Source organism: Pleurodeles waltl, chromosome 5 (assembly GCF_031143425.1).
Source record: "Pleurodeles waltl isolate 20211129_DDA chromosome 5, aPleWal1.hap1.20221129, whole genome shotgun sequence".
NCBI lineage: Eukaryota > Metazoa > Chordata > Amphibia > Caudata > Salamandridae > Pleurodeles > Pleurodeles waltl.
In genome coordinates, this window is record NC_090444.1 from 1,370,757,600 (window position 1) to 1,370,780,048 (window position 22,449).

Genomic DNA, 22,449 nt, shown 5'->3' on the forward strand with positions numbered 1-22,449 from the left:
GCTGGCAGAAAGAGAGGTTGTAATCAGCCAGGCAAAGCGGAGTTCAGCACTGCTATGGCTGGTTGCAAGCCCAACTGCTGTCATGTTCCCGGCGGGAACGGCGGTCCATTGGCGGTCTTGACTACCACAGTCGTAATTTGGTGGTCAGACTGCCAAAGCTAGGCGACCGCCACCGCGAGTTTGGCGGTCTCATGACTGCCAAACTCATAATGAGGACCTAAGTTACTAAGAGCATGGGACAAGTCGGCCAGTGTTATCTGAATTTTGGAAAATTCTTTCCTAGTGCTAAAACCAAAAGAGAAAGCCTTCACTCTGGTAGGGCCAAGTAAATTCTAGATAAGGTATCATTGACTAACCTGGCGGCAAGGGCTTAGGTTAGAGATTCTAAAGACCCTATGTTATAAATTAATCTGAATCCCAAACTAAAGAATACCACAAAACCCATTTAACAGATTGCACACACTGAACAAAAGAAACTAGTGCTCATACTAATGGCTCTATGAGAGTCATACACAATTATTTACTTCTCCTGGCATCATTATTTGTGCTCCCCATTGTTTGTGCATTTCTTTGCTGTGGATGCAATTATTGACAACAGAAATAAAAATATTCCTACTTTTGTATGCACTACTATTTCTTTTCACATCTGTGATTGCAACAGCACTGATAAGATTACTATGATGTACCTTAAATCCTGGGGGGTTCCATGAATCGCCTTTCCAATCTCTCTCAAGTGTGGGAGAAATGAATGTGGAATGCTTGTCATCTTCTCATTAGGAGCTGTTAGTGGGTTAGTGATACCACCTTTTGATGGGGCAGTCTGGTGTTCATGCCCCAGCATACTTTCGGAGTCACACCCTACCACATGGGCCAAAAGAAGCAAAGACCGGTAGATACTGATACATACAGCCTGGTACACTTGATCACAGAAGTATTCTGGAATGCAAATAACAATAAATATGGTTACAGTCCCCTCACATTGTTCTTCCTATAATCTAACAGCAACATGTACAGACCTATAAAATACAGGCACTAATATGAAATTGAGACATCACACTATCTCTGATAACCACCTGAATAGGCTATGTTTATCATGAGTGACATCGGTCTGCTTTGGTTGCTACCAGATGGAAGGAGGTGTAGGTCACAGATGTTTTATTTTATGCTCCTATACTGCGATAGATGCTAGTCTAATACCTTTTTTTGTGCAAACTCTTTGATGCTAGAAAATCATACCACAGGTCATACCTTCATTTAACCAATTACGGGAGGAAGCTTATGTGTGCTCAGACATACCTAAAACCTTGTTGGTGATCTCTTCTGGGAAGTCATTTGTAGCATTAGTCAGGGGAGCTACGTCTGCTTGCTGGGCTTTAATTAAGGTCTGATGCAACTTGGAGTAGGATCCAGTGGTGGCGGTCTTTACAAGAGCAACTGTTGAGCTACTTCCTGGCAGAGCAACCTTGAAGTAAAATATAGAAAAATCATGTAGAACATTTTCTCATATCGCTATTGCATTCAAATATCTAGAGTAAACATTTTACGTACCTTGGTACTTTTCAACATTGCCATTATGTCTAAAACTGCATCATGAACAACAGCGGTTAGATTTTGCAATTCAATTTTCTTCTTGACCAACAAATCTGTAACGATTTGCACAAACTCTGAAGGATCCTGAAAATTTATCAGAAGAAGAAGTCACATTAAGCTATAAGTGGCCCCCACACATAGTTAATACTTACAAAATAAAACTTTGAAAACTAAAAACACATCCAAGTGAATACAATCCTGTGGCTAAGTACAAAAATAGCTCTCAATGCAGACAACAAAAGTAAAAGTAAAAAAACGTAACAGAGGGGCGTGGCCACATAAGATAGCCAACAGGATGCATACTTGGTGAGCGCCTCACAAACCGCATAAATATTCTAAATGAACTTGCTCAACTTTGGCTTATTTTTTCTGTTCCCTAGTGTGGACCGGTTGGGGAGTCCTTCACCCCCACCCTGCGCCATGTGCAACCAGAATTTCGCAGTGGATGATGACTGTGGAGTGGCTGTACAAGGCCTACCTGAGACGCACATGCTGTGAGGCCCGCAGAATATTTCTCCACACCTGGCCCATGCCTGGGAGATACCCAGCTAGTGCCGTGGCCCTGATGGTGCAGTGCGGCTGTCCCTGGAGGTGGCACTGGGGGGTGCAGCCACGGCCCCCAGAGTTCTGTGGAGCCGGCGTCCCCTTCTCCTCTGGGCACAGTTGGCCTGCATGGACTGCCTGAGTAGTTGGGGGAGTCGGCTGCACTGTGGTGCTTCAGATCGGCACAGAGGTATCAAGGAAGTTGCAGCGCCCCCCTGTGACAGTGAAGGGAGGCACCGATAGCCTTGTGGCTTGGCTGGACGGGGCCTGGTCGGAGTGGTCAGGACGGAGTTCGGCAGCGGTGCTAGAGGCCCACATGCAGCTAATAGGCGCAACCACATTGGCAGCACCTCATGAGGCCAGCGGAGATATTGGTTAGTCACATGGGAACTTGGACCTTCCTTTGAGGATAATAGGGTTAAAGATGCCTCAGGAGAGGTAACTCCTTTGGTTGGGGAGGAGGGCACAGAAGTGATGTGATACTGCCAGATTGTTTATTGAGAAGAACAGCCCCCTGGGAAGTTCTTGTCCCCTCCAGATACAGACCATGGTGAGGGCTGTCTCGGGCTGCCTTTTGGGGAGTATCCTGAGCTGACATTGGAAGGTACAGACTGGGTGCAAATTGCCCGGTAGAGACTCAAGTAAATCGCCTCCACTGCAGCTGTTGCTGCAGGCTGCTGCTGCACTGTCCAACCCCCCTCCTTCCGCAAGATCACTCCCCATGGGAAGAGCAAGCCTCAGGGCCCCTATCAAGGCAACACAATGGAGCACTATACGACACCTTAGGTGATCAATCATAGACAGACATGCTAGAAGGGCTCTCTTGTTGAGATCCTAGTCCGGAGTTACCAGTGGCAATTCAAGGCTCTAGGGTTGCTCTCGGGGGCAAAGACAGAAACGGTTTGGATAAAGGTCAACCTACTACACACAGACCTTCGCAAGATCTTTGAGAAACTGCATGAGGCTGAGGAGACCATTGGTGGTCTCAAGTTGGAATTGGCCTCTCTATAAAAAACAAATGGCTGGTGTTCTCTCCAAGACAGAGACACTGAGGGCCCAGGCAGAAGATGCGGAGGGGAGATTCTGTTGCAATAAAGTTCAAGTTTTGGGCTTCCCTGAACATGTAGAGGGAAGGTCAAAAGAGCAATTAATTGAGAAATTGCTCCGGGATGTGCTGAAACTAACAGACCTTTCAACTCTGTTTGTTGTTGAATAGGGCACACAGGGGACTGGCCACCCCACAACAGCCTGGGGCACCCTCTCCAGTAATCAAAGCCTGTATGCTTAATTTTAAAGACAGAGACTGTATCCTTTGGGCTGCATGAGAAACCTATAATGCCCATTACAACAACCACTAAATTTCCATTTCCCTGATTACACACAGCATGTTCAGGAGTTAAAGAAAATCTCTCATGGAAGTTGAAGAACAATTGAAGTTTATAGCCTAAAATATATGCTTCTGTATAGAGTGAGACTGAGAATGATTTCAGATGGAAAGTCACTCTTCTTCAACCACACAGAAGATGTTTGAAGATGTGAGACAAGATACCAAGTGTCAGGACTGGTTCTTGGAGGAGTCACTCACGTGAGGAGCAGGGTCTCTACCCTGGCTGCAGGCCTCAGGGGGATGACCGACAGCCAGAACTATGTTCCAGTGGAGGACCAGCAGCCTCACAGATAGTAATTCAGGGAGATGGCACCATGGCATTGGATCCTGCTTCGAGAGAGTTGGGGGAAGGGGTCCTCCGTTGAGCTGGAGAAACTGGAGATGAATGACACCAGAGAGGGAGGGGACAGATCAGTTTTTGCCTCCGCTTTTGTCTGCCTCCTGGTCTGCACATGGCACTTGTGCTTTAGCTGGCAGGGTGCTCTAGCCTGACTGATGCGGGGCTGGTGTGGTGGGCCTCTTATCCTCAATGTACTTTAGATCTTCTGTTCTGGGGAGGGGGGGGCATGTAGAATCACTTGATTAATTATTGTTGAATTGCCAGGAAACAGGCAAAATGGTTAGATCACATATGCTTTATTAACCTATATTCTTAACTTGAGATGGGGGCTTCCTCCTACTTTTACATGTTACTTGTGTTTTGGAATTATGCTACAGGTCCTGGCAGATTTACATTGCTGGGCGTACATAATTGTTCCTTGTTGGATTGTTTGACTGGGGAGGGCATATGTTATTGTTTGATTTATAACTGTTGTATGTAGGGTTTGTGCTGGTTGGAATGCTGCTCGTTGTAATTTTTTGCGCAAAGAAATGAGGAGGGAGACTGATACCATTAAACAGCATGAGTGTTGGCAGGGGGGATGTACAGGGTCTTTTTCTTGGCCCCTTATGGCGGAATCCAATAATGTAATCTCCTGAAATGGTCAGGGGTTGAGGGATTATACAAAAAGGTACACTCCTTTCTGAAGCGCACTAAGGTCCACATAGCATGTATACAAGAAAGACACCTCATGGTGAGTGAAATACAAAAAATAGCGAAAAATGGAGGGTAAAACTCTTCTCTTCCATGTATTCTTTCTATGCTGCAGAAGGGGTACGATGGATAGCTCCGGGGGTACCCTTTCATTACACATACATTGAAGTGGATTAGAGAGCCCATACATAATAATACAAGGCACATTAGATGGTAAAGACATCAGTATTTTGAACACTTATTCACCTAACACTGATGACAGACAAAATGCAAGACCTGCCCCAGGATAGTATAGGCTCCACTAAAGTTTGAGGGGTAGGAGGATTAACTGTGTGGCAGATGGTGATAAAGATTGTCATCCACCTCATACAGGAACAAAACCGCTGATGAGTAGGTCACTCTTAGAGGTCATGCACAATTTGGGGTTTCTGGTTAGTTGGAGAGTACTTCACCTGCAGAAGAGAGAATACACTTGTCACTCCTTGACGCACAATACATTTAGTCAAGGCTCCTGCACCACACATTAAAAAAGAAGTTGCATTTTGGGAGGCATCTTCCTGGTCATGCTCCAACAGTGCTGCATGTTCAGTGGCAGGAGGGTTAGTGAATAGGAGAAGTTGGCGTTTGCTTCCAGATATCATACCAGATGCTACCTGTTAGGGCATTCTTGGTTGATGCACTGACGGATTACATGGAGTACAACTGCAGTATAACATCTACTAGGGCTAATGAATGGGAGGCTATGAAAGTGGTGATGCAAGGTGTTTGTCTTGAGGCCTTCTTGGATTCTCCATCTTAGTTTATTTTTTACACGTTTTAGGTTGACATCACCTTTTAGCAATGACGTTTTTCAACACTTTATACTTGCACAATATTAATCAGAGAATACATTGTACATGCTGCTTGGTTTTAGATAGCCTTTCTCAACATGTAATCTGTACACTCTGTTTAAGGCTAGGAACACAGAACTAGATATGCCAGTACTTGTGCTGACCGTTCGGAGACAGCTTCTAACATCTAGACATATTGTTGCATCAGAGATGTGCCTCTAACACAGTGTGGTTTTGATTACATACTGTCCTGATATGATTCCTGTGTTCGACATGCCGTTCTGCTGACAGTGATCTTTCATCTGGCAGAGAAGGATTGCCAGTGTCACTTTAGACCTGCTAACTGGTTCAGCTCTTCAGTTATGGGGGTCTCAAGCTATGCTCCCAAATCGGGCAGAAGCAGAAGATACAACCGCTATGCTCTCAGAGTGTAGCTAGTGATAGGTAAGAAGATAGAGATCTAAGAATACAATGGTTGGACTGTTTATTCTTTTTCACCATGTTAGTAACGCTGTTTATAATGTTTTGTTTTATCTGCTTAATAATCACAGCTCACTCTCTCTATGAAAGAATAAGATTGTTTAAATAAATGTTTGAAAACTTTAATTTGTATCTTTCTTGTGTTTACCTTGGGCATGTATGAGTAAAATGGTGAAAGGGTAATATCTAATATCTGGTAATATCTGTGTAAGAAAACACAAAAAGTAAGGAAAATACCCCACCCCAGAACCCAGGAAAGCAGGAGTAAAACACAGCAAGTTTCCTAACACACACTAGAAGTCATGGTAGAAGACAGTGCAAGAACCAGAAGAGACTGCAAGACACCAACAATGGATTCCTGGACCCAAAGACCTGTAGAAGAAGGGGACCGAGTCCAAGAAGCACTGAAGAGTCCAGGGAGAACAGGAGCCCCTGCTAACCCGTATGAAGGTGCAAAATGAGAACCACCAGTGAGAAGACAGTCAGTTGTGCACCAAAGAAGATACAGAGGGCAGGAATTCCACATGGACTTCTCATTGCAGAAGTTAAGAGGGGTCCTGAGGAAACTTAATAAGTCCAAGGCACAGGGAGGCAATGTCTTCCAGGTGGAGTTCTACTAAACCCACTCTGCACTGCTGTTGGAGCAACTATTAGAGGTCTTCCAGGAGGCACAGGCCAAGAAGATACTCCCCTCATTATTCGTAACACTGTTATAAGTTTACTGCTCAAGTCTGGAGGGGACGCAGCGGACCCTTCCTCATATCTACCCCTGACAATGATCAACTCAGATGTCTAGTTGCTCTGCAAGGTTCTGGAGACCAGACTTTGAGCTGTGATACAGGACTCAGTGAATGCTGACCTTTGCAGATTTTTCGCACGGCTCTCAACATAAGCAGACTGACACGTGTCTTACATGAACTTGTTGATGAGGAGCAACAAATGGCACTGATGGCGACTGACTTAGAGAAAGCCTTCAACACTGTGAACTGGTCCTAAGTAATGGAGGTACTGAAGACACTAGGGGTTAGACCTCCCATCAAAGGCTGGTTGAGATTACTATAAATGGAGCCCATAGCTCGAGTCTGAGTGGGATGTTTGGTGTCACATGTTTGGATAGTGGGGGAGGGGCGCCCATCAGGGCTGTCCCCTCTCACTGCTGCTTTTGTCCTGGCACTAGAGCCCCTGGTTTCCCTGATATGCCAGGAGATGAAGGGCTGGGGGGTTTCGATAGGTGACACTACAAACATTATCTCGCTATATGCAGACGATGCACTTATATATGTTCGCTCCCCCAGAGAGCTGCTACCGAGTCTGATGCACCATATGGCAGATTTTGGCGAGGTCTCTGGTCTTCAGGTCAAAGACTCTCCTGTTTCATCGGGGTGGGGTTACAGCTGTCCCACAAGAACACCTCCCGAAGGTTGGTTTCCTTTGGGAGACAGAAAGCTTTTGGTACCTGGGGGTAGTGGTGGCCCATACAGAGGCACAACAGAATTGCTATAATATAGAACGGGTGCTGGGGGCCTCCGTGTTTTGGAACACGCTTCCCCACTCTGTCATGGGCAGGGTGGCTATAGCCAAGATGGTCTTTCTCTCTTGATGCCTGTACACTGTGCAGAATTCTTTATGTCCCATTGCTACAGAGTTCTTCCGGAGATTGGACAGCCTGATGATCTCCTAAGTATGGGCAGGTCACCGTAACAGAGTAGCTCTATCAGTACTGAAGAGAAATATGGCTGAAGGAGGGCTGGCTCTGCCAGATATGCAGCACTACTATTATGGGCCTACTTGCAATACACTTGTGGATTTGGACAACTGGAAAAAACTTATATTACAATGCACAACAGGTGGTGAGACACTAGTGTGTCTCCTCATGAAAGGGGGATGGGCGAACTTCCCAGTTCCCTATTTAGTGCAACTGATGACAGCAATCTGGGAGGGGGTGGTCATGAACCAAAGAGAGCCATTTAATCTGGAACTGCAGCTGTGAGACCTTGCTTCATTCTACGCTATGGACGCGGACATATCAAGAGTGGTGGTTGCCTATTAGCTGGAGATCTTTTTATAACATTTCAGGAAGATACATTTTGGTTGGGGGCTGGTCCATTTCTATAATATACAAAGCTAGAAAATACTGCAAGGGAAGTATGGTGCACAGTTCCTGCTGCATCGGTCCCCTCACAAGTGCTAGGTGGGCTTCTATGATGGGGGAGGGAAGGCACCTAATAACATACCTGTATAGAGTCCTCAGGGGGGTCTCACTCAACCACTACTACATACCCAAACAGCATGAGAAATGGAACTGGCTTAGCCTTTTCTAATGCGGACTGGGATCTGGCATGTGCATGGGTCCATACGTTTTCTTGCAACAACAGTTTCAAGCTCATACATTTTAACTACCTTCACCCGACGTATGTTACCCCCTTCATGCTTTTCAAGATCAATCCTGCTAGGGAGGCAAAATGTCCCAGGTACGGGGAGGAAGGAGCCTCTTTCTTCCACTTGGCATGGGCTTGCAGGGAGGTTATGGCATAATGGGAAGAGACAGTGCCACAGACTGATGCTGCCACGGGGCTCCCACTTCTGGTTATACCAAAGGTATGTTTGCTGGGTGTGGTGACACAACCAAAGGGGAGGAAAATGCCATATAAATTCACGCAACTTGCTCTCCTCTTGGCGCAAAGAAGAGTGGCTATTGGTTGGATGTGAACTTGTGCACCCCAAGTGAACATGCAGGTCAAGGATGTCCTGGAGTAGGCGGTAGGTAAAATGCAGCACATTAGGTTATTAAGGTTTGATTAAAAAGTTCAAGATTATATTGCAACGTGGGTGATGCTGCTGGAACATCTGCAGGTTTATGAGGACAGTAAAGCTGGGTCAGATGCAGACTCTGGCTTGAAGAAGGTAAGCACTGATATAAGGTGATTTGGACCTCAGGAGTTGTAAAGAATGTGTTGGGTCATATGGGACTTTCGCTCTCTTATTGCAATGTTTGTATCTATCCCAACAGTAATCTGTATCATAGGTGGCGATGGGGATGTTTATGGTGAGCGGAATGTTTCATTTGGGTCTCTGTTGTTTTTTTAATTTTATATGCTCTCTTTCTAAACTACTGTAACAATGTAAAATCCAAAAATAACAGTGTTAAAAAAGTAATAGAACATGCTATATTCTCCACAGAGCAAATTAAATGATTGCAGTTCTTATGTATCTAAACAAGGGTTTGACAGAGATTTTTGTTTTATGAAAATAGAATCACATTTTACAAGTGTCTTACTGATTAGTGATGGGTTGGGGTAAAGAATTGGGTGCTGTGGGCACATGACCAAAACAAAATGTTTGTGATGCATTCCTGGCTAGTGGGCCAAACTGAAAGAAACTGGTGAGCAAGGTGGGTGTAGTACTAGTTGGCCTCCTCAGTCACATCTCTGCTAAACTGGACTTTATAACTTGTGCAGAAGCAGGCACACAACCTAGTTTTTACAGTGGACGGGAATGAGTGCACGTGTCACAATCATGTGACAATGGTGACATAAAAATTGTAACGTGACTCCTGCTTCCATCTGGTTCACTGGGTCTCAACTAATGAACACATTAATCAATAAGCTTCATGCAGAGCTGATTTTGTCCCATACATAGGTCCTTATTCTCAAGGTTTAGCAGATACAGACGTGCTGAGATGTGCTGAGCTGAAAGCATTTATAGAGCACACTATAAACCATTTCTTGGTACTGGTCTGACTTCATCTAATAACAGGCTAATATGAGAACAAAGGGACCTATTTAGAGTTTTGTGGAAAGGATACAGTGCACATATCCTGAGACACTTAAGAAACAATTAAAGATTTAACAGTTCTTTTATATATGATAGTGGATGGCTCTAGTCACAACTGGTGGGACTGAGTCCCAGATCTCAGCTCCACTTCTAGAAAGACTCCAGTTCCCTCCCAACCACTCCACTATTAGATGGAAGGATGCTGGTCAAAGCAAACCTGTACAAGACGATTCCAGTGCTTTAAATCACAGGCTATAATTTGTTAGTGTAGGTATTGTGCAAGCCGACCTTTGCAAGCAATAAGGAAGAACACTGAGGCACAATTCTATCCTCCACCCTGAGACAGAGCAGGCTCTCCCCTAGTGGCAAACAAGTCTTGTCTATTCGGTTCAAACACCAAATTAGCTAATGCATTTTGTGCAACTTACAACTGTTCAACAGGTCTTTAATAACTCATTCATTTTGACATCTACCATCTGCTTGTTTTTTAACCGCCTAAGATTTTACTGTTCATTACAGGACACAGCACATCTAACTGCCAACAACCACTAATTAAAACACAGTTTCAAAACTAACTTGACTCTTTTCTATAAAGTTACTTTCTTTTCTGCTTTGTACACTTTACAAGCTGCACCTTTATTTTCTGGGGAATTCATCTTGCTTATCCAATCCCATTTTACCCATATTTCCTGCATAAACCTAATGAAAGACTTTTCTTAAATAATTTTTACTTCGCTTGGATCTTGAAACTCTTTAATTCTTTTCATGGTATTGTTCTGTAAGTTGTGACACCTATATCACATTCCTTCTTTTGGATAACAGTTTTGTTGCTCAGACCTCGTTGGTAAAGATGAGACAATGATTACTTACACTAGATCCTATTTACCTTTGTGAAGCAGCTTGTGTAGCATAGTCCAACAAGCAAGTTCTTGACAGACTAATTGATGTGTGCTAAACAGAAGTGTTTTAAAAAATGTATTGAAGTATATGACTCAACATCATCAAAGCATCATAATAGAAAATTCTATGCACTTCAAATTATAAAATTAATGTCTACATTCATTAGTACATGCTGACCAAAATGGCTTTATGCCAGACAGGAGCACTAAGCATTGACTTTGTGGCCTGCACCTATTAGAGGCCCAACTAGCGAACTATCGAGAGATTCCAAACATCTTCTGGTGGACACTGAACAGGCTTTCAATGCTGTGCATGGGCCCTATCTGCTGGCAGTCCTCCACAAAATACAATTTGGATCCAGGTTTAGGAGGTGGGTGTCCACACTGTACTCAGAACATGGGCTCAGGTTCAAGTGAAAGAAGCCCTCTCGCTGAAAATCCCTATAGAAAGGGGCACCCAGCAGGGTTCCCGCTTTCTCCCTTACTGTTTGCTCCTGTGATGGAGCACCTAGCAGAGCTCATACGGGTGGATGCTAAACTTAACAGCTTTGGTTGGAGGGGGAAGCTGAAGGTCGCTTCTCTTTGTATGCAGATGATATGTTCCTCTTCATTCAGAGACCCCAGGACACCATCCTGCAGCTCATGGAAATCATGAGGCTCTATGGGGAAACATCTTGGCTCAAAGTTAATTGGGAGTAGTCAACACTTGCACCCATACAAGGTGCAGCAAGCCTGGGGGTAGAGGACTCTCAGCTGCGGTTTGCAGGCAATAACTTCCCCTACCTAGGAATGAAGGTGGCTCTCACCCAACAGAGATATTGGGAGCTCAACATCAACCCTCTACTGATCAGGGTGAGGCAGGACATGAGGGAGTGGTCCAAGCTGCCTCTCTTGATAGGGGAATGGGCTGTTCAAAGATGGTGTTCCCATCTTCGTTAACTGTAAGACCTGCAGCACTACCCCTACCTACTACCACCCACTTTCCTCAGAGATTTACAGGCACAAATTACTAGTTTTTTCTGGGAAGGGAAAAATCCCATGGTATCCTTCAAAAAATGGTAATGCTCAACCTTTGAGGCAGGGTTAAATTGGCCGATTATTAAACTATACTATACTACAATTGGCCGATATCAATGACTGGATTCAAGCAGACAGAGGAGATCCCACTCATAGACTAGAACTGAAGCTTCTTCACATAAATGGTATACTTAAACTGCTGCACAGTAAGCCCTCTCCCTCCATTCATTGCTACTGGTCACTCTAGTCCATTGCAGCTGTTGGTATGCGGCTTTCCACCACATTAAATGGTTTGGTACTCTCGTGGGGGCAAAAAACACCCTCTGGGATGGGATGTGGTGGTTGGAAACGACAGGTGTAGTGTGGTTCCATTTTAGGGACCTCATAGCCATCTCCACACTGGGAGACATCTGGGGGAGGGACACCTGGAATTTTTCCAGGAGCTAGAAATGGACTCCTGTCTACACTTCTCTCAGTTCTATAGGCACATCCAATTGAGACATGCCCTGGAAGGCTATAAGGAGAAACTAACCACACTACTGGAAATCAGCCCCTCAGAACGCAAATTGGCAACAGATGAACTGGGAAGGGGAGGCATCTTGTGACTATATAAATCTCTAGTCACTAACACATCAGATCCCCTGAAGACACTGAGAGCGAGGTGGAAGGCAGATGTGGGTGCTCTTTATGATGAGGAGTGGAAAGTGATTCCTAGACTGCTAGCTACCACCTTGGAGTTTTGCCTCATGCAATTTGAGTAATTCCATCTACTCTACGACTCAACTGGGGCATATGGGTCACACTGGTGTCTCTGGTGCCGCCAATCACTGGGCTCCTTCAATCCTGTAATCTGGGAGTGCCCAGTTGTGCAAGTCTACTGGCAGGGAGTTAACAGATTGATTGGGCGGGTATGGGGAAGGTCATTAGCCCTAGACCCAAAAATAATACTGCTGGGGTCATAGGTTCACATTACTGTGCAAAAACAATAAAATGTGTTATAAAAAACATGTCAGCATGTTGCTATTTATTTACATATTAATTGTGAAGGTATATTGTGCAACAATGCAAACTCAATCATCAGTGGTTGTTTGCAGCTTCTGTATAGCACTGAAAGCTACAATTATGTATGTGAACAGTTTTCATCAGTCCAAAGACAAACATTTTAGTTCAGGCAAGCAGACAACATCACCTGCCTTTTGACAATCAGACCTACTGCATCCAATCTAGGTTGACAGTGGGCTTTGGGTCTACTCCTTCCTCATAATCCTCATTTTTTCTATCTCACTTTCCTTGCCCTGATTTATTGGCATCCCTCCCTGTTATTCTGTTTTTCCCACCCAGAGAAAGAACATTTCGGTCTCGCAGTGTTTTCACTGGTGGGCCTTTTTTCTTCCACTGTTGATGACAAACCGTGCAATGAAGTGCACGTGGATCTTGTTTTTTCTTCCACTAGCACTCTCCCTATTTCACCAATCCTTTCTGGGCTGAGTCTGCTTTCTTTACTAAATAAAAAGCATTACCAGCACACCTGTACCAATTTTTCACCCTAGCATGCTCAAGCTTCAAATGTGACCTGCTCTGCATCTACTAATGGCAATTATTAAATGGTTTTGATATTATTCCAATGATGGGCCCTCATGCATGAGCATGCATCTGCAACAGCCATGACAGCAAAATGAGTTTTCTTTTGCTTTAACAAGAGTTCTTCCAAGACAGCCACTGCAAGTCCATATGCATTAACCATTCTAAATGAACATTTATGAAAGTATAAAAAATAATATTCTAAGAAGGCCAGAGTGTATATGCGTGGAATTATTTGTTTTAACATAAACCCTTCAAAGTTGGCCACTGTGCATGTACAAACATAAGCGATGGTCATCTAAGAATAATTTTTAAGAAACCAAAAAACACATTTTTCTAAGATAACCACTTAACGTGCATATGCTTTTACTGCAGCCATATTAGAATGTTTTTGATCTTCCTTTAAACATTTTAAGAAAAGTGATGCCAGACCACAGATGTGATTACATTCAAGTCAGCCATCCTGAAAAGATGTTTAATATTTCAATCAGCAAAATAATTACAGCCACTGAGCTGCCTCTGAGGGAAAAAACACACTGTCAATGCCTACAGGTGTCTGACGTGAGGCCTGTTGATTTTTCCAGTGCTTGTTCTACAATGTGCTGGGCACAGTAGTAGTGTTCCATAGAAGTCCAGCAAACAAGAAATATTGCCATCATCTGGAAGTGAGGTGAGTTCTAAGCAAAGCCAATGTGTAAAGTATTTGTACCAACACACACAGTAAAACAGTGAAAGCACTATAAAATGGACACCACACCAGTTTAGATAATAGACAATATTTATCTGAATCAAACAAGACCAAAATGACAAAAAACCCACATACACAAGTTAAGATATGAGTTTTCAAAAGAATAAGAGTCTTACTCCATAGAAAACAATGGAAATGTTGATTTTACACAAAGTACCTGGTTTGTGTCAAAAATAAAGCCGCATGGGCGAGCGTGCGTCAGAAAAGTCAGCGAGGCGCTGATTCCTTACTCGCTAGTGAGGACATGCATTGTTTCTTCTCCTGTTGGGTAGGCGATGTGTCATTTTTCTACCTCGTAAGAGATCCATTCATCGATTTCCAGACAGGACATTCACGATAACTTTGACGTCCAGCAAAGATGCTTGTGAAATCCAGTTGCACGGTGTTGGAAAACTGCGCTGTGAGGGGTTTGCGCCATTATTAGCAGCCACAAGAGGGTGTTGCGTCGTTTCGCCAGTTGCGATGCGTCGATCTCCCAGACGCGATGCAGGCGGAGTGTCGATTTTAGCCACAAAGCACATGGTGCATCGTTTATCAGCCGAGTTGCAGATGGTGCGTCGAAAATGTCCCCAGACATGCGTGGCTTTCAGCTCTTGTTCTGCCAACTTCACCTTTCAAGGGCCCAGGGACTAGATAGGGCACCACTTGGCAGGGCAGGAGTCTCAGCAGAGAGTCCAGGTGCTGGCAGAGGAAGTCTTTGATGGCCCTCAGACTTCAAAACAGGAGGCAAGCTCAGTTCAAGCCCTTGGAGATTCTTCTCAAGCAGGAATGCACAACAAAATCCAGTCTTTGTCCCCTTCCAGAGGCAGATGCAGCAACTGAAGGGTAGCTGAACAAAGCACAGTCACAGGCAGGGGCAGCACTTCTCCTCAGCTCTTCTCCTTGGCAGAGGTTCCTCTTGGTTCCAGAAGTGATCTAAAAGTCTGGGGTTTTGGGTCCACTACTTGGACCCCTTTCTGCCTTTGAAGTAGGCAGACTTCAAAGGAAAGACTCTGTTGTTCACAAGATCCTGCCTTGCCCAGGCCAGGCCCCAGGCACACACCAGGGGGTTGACGACTGCATTGTGTGATGGCACGACAGCCCATTTAGGTGTAAGTGACCACTCCTCCTTCCACTCTACCTCAGATGGCTCATTAGAATTTGCAAGCTACACCCCAGCGCCCTTTGTGTCACCCCCTAGAGATTCACAAACAGCCCAACTGGCAGTCTGTCCGAGACAGGGAATCCACAAACAGGCAGAGTCACAGAACGGTTAAAGCAAGAAAATGCCTACTTTCTAAAAGTGCCATTTTCAAACTAACAATCTAAAAACCAACTTCACTAACAGGTGTATTTTTAAATTGTGAGTTCAGAGTCCCTAACCTACAGATTTCTATCTGCTCTCAAAGGGAAACTGCACTTTAATAATATTTAAAGGCAGCCGCCTTGTTAACCCATGGGAGAGATAGGCCTTGCAACAGTAAAAACAGAATTTGGCAGTATTTCCCTGTTAGGACATGTAAAATAAATCAGTACATGTCCCACCTTTAACATAGACTGCACCCTGCCCATGGGACAAACAAGAGCCTGCCTTAGGGGTACACTTGCCGGGTGGATTTGGCAGTTTAAAACTGCACACGCAGACACTGCAGTGGCAGGTCTGAGCCATGTTTACAGGGCTACTCATGTGGGTGGCACAACCAGTGCTGCAGACCCACTAGTAGGATTTGATATACAGGCCCTGGGCTCCTCTAGGGCACTTTATTAGTGACTTACTAGTAAATCAAATATGCCAATAATGGAAAAGCGAATTACACCTACACTTGACAAAGGAGTACTTGCACTTTAGCACTGGGCAGCAGTGGTAAAGAGCCCAGAGTACCAAAAACAGCAAAAACAGAGTCCAGCACACAGTCAGGACACGGGAGGAAGAGGCAAAAAAGACGAGGGGAAACCACGCTAAGGATGCCAGGTCTAACAATGAGGATCATAGTTTGTGATATGGCATCTATAATGATAGTTTCATAGCTATAGGTTGCATTCTATGGACAGGATGAAATAAATGTGGACCTATGATGAAAGCCTTTGAATAGGTTTGCAAAGAAATGAACTGTAATTGCAAGAATGTTCTTCTAAACTCTGTAATTCTGGGATTTTTAAAGGCGTGCCATGTGTTTGTGGGGTAGGATGATATAACAATTGAAACAACGGCTGTTTTAAGACAATGGAAAAGCAAGTGTAGTATACGCATAGTTATAAAATATAGCTGATTCAATCAAGCGCAGTAGTTCAGCTGTAAAAATAAATGTAACATTTATAGGAGGATTCTTGCTGTAAGCCAAAGATGGGTGACTCATAAAAATATGGGAGAAAAGCAGGCTAATGTAAAACAAAGTTGACATTAAGTAGCGGAGAAAGATCTAAACTATGATCAATCAAACAAGAAATTAATGATAGCTTTAAAAATATAACACAGAGATTACAACAACTCCCTTAACCCAAAGCTGAAGAAGATCCATTAGACCTCTTCTGAATTGGAGTTGGTGGTTCACTCAGCTAAATTCAATATCAACAGACCCCTTTCACCTTCATCAGAGAGAATCCCAGAAAAGTAAAGTGTGCCCAGATTCTAAAAGTGATTCCAGACCATACAAACGGTGGAAATGATTTATACTGAGGCACTTAACATAAAATGATATCCACATGAATGAATAATAAACATTTGCTGTCACTCCTTCTGCTTATGTATCAATATTTTTCTACTCTTCGTAGATGCATATAAAGCAACCCACTACTTGGGCAACCAAGCATATCCAGTTTGCCAGTTTGCCTGCTCCCAAACTTATGCTTACCACAAATGCCCCAGATGGTCAGCAGCTTTACCCTGTTTTTTCTAACTAGTGGTCCACTACAATTACCCAGGCTCTTTTTTCTAGGAATCCATTTACAATGTTGTTTCCGCCACTACTCTGCAGATGATATTCAATAAATGCACTGTCTTTCTCATAAAATGCATTTTCTAATATGCTACCAAGTGTCTTCCTAATGTGTCATAAAGTTAAAATTAGCACTAGGAAAACTCCTATGTAGAAATATGCTTAAACATATTTGCTGTGTGTACTGCCACAAGTAAATTAAATATTTCTATGATAGATCCTCAAGTCTCCTTTTCTCAAGTATACAATTAGGTACTTGAGTAGTTTCTAAAAATATTTTTAGTTTGGGCAATTGACCATTGTGTTAGCCGCAGCCTATTTTATCATAGTCCAGGCACAAAAGAGCTCAACGTTTGAGAAAATGGATGCAACCGCTTCTGTATAGGTTTATGACATAATGCTCATTCAGCAGCACAGTAGGTGGCATTAAAGTGAAGTGATAGTTATTAAGTTAGGCCCAGTCTTCAGTACATCTCCAATCTGTCCCCAATCTTTATTTATCCTTCTGGAGATGTGAATTCAAAACTGCACACATGGCTCAAGGAGAAATCTCACCAGGGTAGTATGGTGGTTATACATTTTTGTTGTTGTTTATGCCTTTGTTATGCATTGCATCATTGTAATTACTTAGCATAAAGTATAGCAACTTTAAAGTTATCTGCAAAATTATCTTAGCATCCTTCCCCATGCAGTAGTCTTTGATTCATCCAAATTTATCTCTGCTACTCCTAACCGTGGCTGCCCCTTCAATGCATGATTTAATTCCATCATGTCACAGTCAAGGGAGAGCTTCCAGAAGAGGAAACAGCTGAGCTTCTAGACATGCTGAAATCGATTAGCTTTTTGTACCAGATTGTGTTTGTAGTACTAAAGCCAGCAGTGCTGTACTGCCAAACGCTTGCTGGTCACTGTCAGTGCCATTCCCAACATAATCTTTTTTTCTCAATATTTGCATTGCTATTACATATAAAATGAATTGGATAATAAATAAATAAGAAATGTAGCAATGGGAATAGGTTTTATGAAAAAGGTTTGAGGGTTTTAGACCATTTCAACCGGTATGCCTATATCACAGTGTGCTATGTCAGGCCACAATGTCAGTGAAAGTGAAGTAGTTTAGATGATCTCCTTAAACAATATTAACCAACATCACCACACATCACTCTGAGCAAATTAGACTTTTGAAAAAAGCTTTCCAGCCATTGTCAGAAGTTATCTTTTTCCAGACATTGATTGTATTGGAGTGCCTCATTTCACTTTTAGCGTGTATATCTTTGTCACTGTATTGTCTTGCATGATTTAGAACTGAACCTTTCTGCTTTCTTCCTGATTCGGAATATCCTCTCAAATCCATATTTTCCACCGTGTAGAAACATAATTGTGTTTCTTTTTCTGCACGGAAACCATTTTTTGCAATATTTGTGGGGGGGGTGCCATGCAGAAAGGATAACATCCACAACCTCAGGAGGGAGATCAAACCCACTCAATTGCCACTGCAAAACCTAGTGTGGAAGGCTGACCTGCTGCTGCAACAAAAGATCCTCCAGAAGCAGAGCCTGATCTGGGGACAGATGGTTATGCCCAGACGTTTGGGGTACAACACTCTCCTGGCCCAACATGGACCCACTAGAAAAACTTGGGCACGGTCTTCAGAACTCGGAGAAGGAGAAGTAGGGCCGGAAAGGCATATATGAGCCCTGTGCTCCATTCAAGCCGAATTGCATTCCCCAGGGTGAGACTTGACATTCTCTGCAGTGGCAAAAAGATCCATCCAGGGTTCTCCACATTGCTGGAAGATGTTCTCTGCCCCCTCAGGGTCCAGCCTCCATTCATGTTCTACCAGGTACCATCAGCTGAGCTTATCTGCCTTCGTGTTCAAAGATCCCACCAGGTGATTCACAACCAGAGAAATGTCCTGATGTCCAAGCCAACTCCAGAGGCAAAGAGCCACATGGAAGAGAAATAAGGACCTCATACTGCTCTACGTGTTGCAGTACCACATGGTGGTGGTGTTGTCTATAAGAACCAGAACCAGCCTCACTTTGATGGGCAGTAGGAAAGCCTTCAGCGCCAGGTACATGGCCCGCAACTCCAGCAGGTTCAAGTGGAGTCGGTTCCCCACCAGAGACCAGAGTCTTCTGATCCCTACCTTTTCCAGAAGACCTTCCCAACCCACTGGCAATGCTTTTGCCACCTTCATCAGCTCTGGGTGGGAAATGAAGAGGCATCTGCCACTGGTCCAATTCCAGTTGAACAGCCACCACTGATGATCTTTTGTAGTCTCCTCTGAAACATGGGTGGAATCCAAGAGGTTCTTCTGGTGTTGGGCCCTCAGAGACTTCAGATTCTACTACAGAACCCCTATGTGCAATATGGCAAGAGCCTCTACACTTCCTGCAACAAAGTTCCAGCTGCTAAACTGAAAGTTGCTCTCGTGGGTGGGAGATGCAGTTGGTCAGGCGCTTCCTGTACACAAACCCTCTTAGTTTTCCTTGAAATGGGAATAATTGATGGAAAAACTGCTTGGCTGGCACTGAAAGGCCCAAAGAATGCATTGTGGCTCATCTCTCCTTTAGTTGTTCCAGAACCAAGACTTGTTTAGAGGGATATCCATAAAGGATGCCTGGCATCCCCCAGAAAACACCAGAGATCCCATCCAACCATGGTGATGGAGCACCATACTAGTGCAGACTAGCTAACATAAGAAATCGGTAGTAATCAGGCCCGACCTAATGACATATTTGGCTGCATCTTGCCCATCCTGAATGGTGTGGGCCAGAGAGGCCCACAAGTCTTCAGGGACTGCCAGCAAGATCTCACTGTCCACGATCCAGAGGGCATGAGTATATCAGCCAAGTAGTTATCACACTGTCAAACCTCAAGACTAAGCAGGCCAATGAAAACATTAGTTCCCAAATGCCTCAATTTTCTTTGATTCTGTGTCCAAAGGGGTTGTGGGAAATTAATTGGGGTTCCTATTGCTAACTGAAGTTTGAACCACCAGACTCTCTGAAGTCAGGTGTTGAGTCAGAAAAGTGGGGTCATCTGGTGCCGTTCTATGGCGACTGGAGTTCTGTTCACTGAAGGACAAGAACAAGAAGAAGGCTTCACCCAACTGCCCATCAATATTCTGTTAAGGGCTACTTTGAATGATAGCAAAGGCTCAGTGAAAGCCTGCCCAGCCTGTAACACCTCTGTGAGTCCATTACTCTTTACCTTCACAGAAAGGAGTTGCAGATTTAAAACCTCTTCTGCACGTCCAATCATCAAAGCAGAGGTGGCATTTTGCTCCATTGGGAGTTCAGGGGCTGGGGGGCAGAGGGAAGTCAACCCAATACCACAGGAAGTATCCAGTCCACTTGTTTTCTGTAAGTTCATGTAAAGATTCTCGCCATCATAACAAGGGAGCAAATTATTCCCATTATCTCCATTATCATCTTTGAAGGCTGGCTGACTCTGATCAGTCAGAGCCAAAATGTTGGTGAGAAGCCCAAGGTGCCTCCATGGCAGAAGCAGTATTCTATCTAAATCTGACTGTATGTAGACCAGGTGGCTTTGCGCTGTGACCTCAGTTGAAACTAAGACGAGTTTGGCTTGGAGTTGAGCACCTGTATATGTAGAGGGTTCTCCTTTGGCTCTGGCAATGTCGAACCACTGTTATAGGTGTCAGAGTGGAAGCCAGCCTCGAAGCCGGTGCAGGCCCCAAAGCGGGTTCAGGAGGCACAGATGGTGCTGAGGACAGGTTTGCCTGAGGTAGCCCGACTGGAGGCCCCTCTGGGTCCTTGGGGCTTAAAGGCACGCCAAAGGGAACTGGAAGAGCCCAAAGATGCACAACATGGCTTTCCTAAAACCCTCAAATTGTTGCAGTCATCAGTGGCTCAGAGAACTCAGGGTGCCTCAGGATCAATTCTAAAATCAGTTCCTCAGTGTATAGGGGCAAGATGGAGTGGCATGCTGACACCATTGCATCTTCTCTGGAGACAGGGAGTTGCAGAATGGGGACAAGTCCTGTTTTGTTTTCTACTGTTTCCTCTTTCACTTCAATTAGGACTTACCCAGAGACTTGATCGCGCAGAGAACCTATTGAAGGGAACAACCTTAGTAGCAGGAACAAGCCTTTACTCTCGACTTCAAGTGGGAGCAGAAATTGCACAGGTTCTTTCGGTGTTCAGTAACATGCAGCTTTGCTTCATGTTCCTGGATCACCTTCATATTCATGATGGTGCATTCCTCATACGACGTGGAGTTGTATTCGGGTCTGTCATAGATTTTTTTTTGCGACAGTCCTGATACGGTTTAAATCCTGTCGTTTTTGGACAAGTATCCCTTGTACACTGGTTAAAAGTTTTTTAAACAAAATATCTCATCATACTGACAAGGAAAAGGGGTAGCAGAGCTCTGGATCCAAGTTTGAAGGGGCAGAAAGAAAGGAACTGACGTCAGGGGACAGGGGTGGCACTTGTACGCATTTCCATTCATCACTTCCCAATGAGAGAACTGCTGTGTAAAGGCTTCAGTAGCTATTCTGGCTCCTAAGGATATCCTAAAGGTGAGGAATCTAGGATTAGAAGAATCCATCAGAAAAAGCTCTACTGAATGTAAGCAACTTGCTTCTTCTGAGGGATACTTCAAACTGCAGATTCCTCATCTTAGAATAATTAGTAATGCAGTACCTCCCCAAGGTAAAGAGTCTGTAGAGTGGGCTCAGATAAAAGAAATCTTGCAAGACAGAGCAGCTTGGAGTGCCCTTCCTGTCAGACCTTGCTGTAAAGGCAGTAGGGTTCCATGAACAAATGCACAGTCGCACAAATTGACAGATGTCAAGGACAGCCACCGCCTGTGCCACTGGTAGTGGCCTTAGCGATTATGGAATGGGATCACAGACCTTTCAGGGTTTTTTTGGCTGCAGATCTTAATGCAGAAGATTATCCACCTTGACAAGATCTTTATCTGAACAGCCTTTACTTTCTTTGCTCCAGAGAGACCCAAAAAAGAAAAAATTGATTGTTCACTCAATGATCCGTAATGCAAATTATGTAAAAGCGAAACTATTTTTTGGGGGTCCACCCAATGAAGCCTGGCCTCCTATTTCGAGTAATGGATTGCCCAACGTGGAAGGGAGGCATGACTTTTGGTGATAAAGCAAACCGAGTCATCAGCACCAGTTTATCCAGATAAAACGTGGTGGAGGATTAATACACTGACAAGGCCTGCAGTTCACTTAAACAATAATCAGACATAATCACAATGAGGAAAACAGTCTTCAAGGTCAGGAGACACAGCGAGCAGCTTTGTATAGGCTTGAAAGGCAAACATATGAGGAATGTTAAGACTAATTTGATATCCCACTGTGGCATCGCAGTTTGGAAGAGAACGTGTGTGTCAAACCTTTAATAAACCTCATTACAACAGGTTATTTGAACAAGGACAGCTGGTCCAGCAAACACAGAAAAGTCAAAAGAGCTGAGAAATAACCTTTTACAGCACCTATAGCAGGGTCTTGTTGGATTAAAGTGAAAAAACCAAAGCACATCCAACAGCTTCTAATTGCAAGTGATCAGTGTCCCAGGCACCATACCAGGTGGCAACACTGGGGGTGGGGCCAGGGGCTTGGCGGTGAGGATGACATTTATCAACTTAAGTGGAAAACTG

General features: G+C 44.2%; 1 protein-coding gene across 1 annotated transcript in view; it reads right to left on the bottom strand.

The window, feature by feature from the left end:
• The window catches only part of LOC138296482 (uncharacterized), a 1,064,486-nt gene that overhangs the window by 735,356 nt on the left and 306,681 nt on the right, over positions 1-22,449 (bottom strand). The window contains exons 21-23 of the mRNA XM_069235627.1: positions 1,549-1,674; positions 1,297-1,462; positions 687-936 (exon numbers count right to left, since the gene is read on the bottom strand). Coding sequence (XP_069091728.1) covers positions 687-936; positions 1,297-1,462; positions 1,549-1,674 — 542 coding nt within the window. The remainder of the gene's footprint in view (positions 1-686; positions 937-1,296; positions 1,463-1,548; positions 1,675-22,449) is intronic.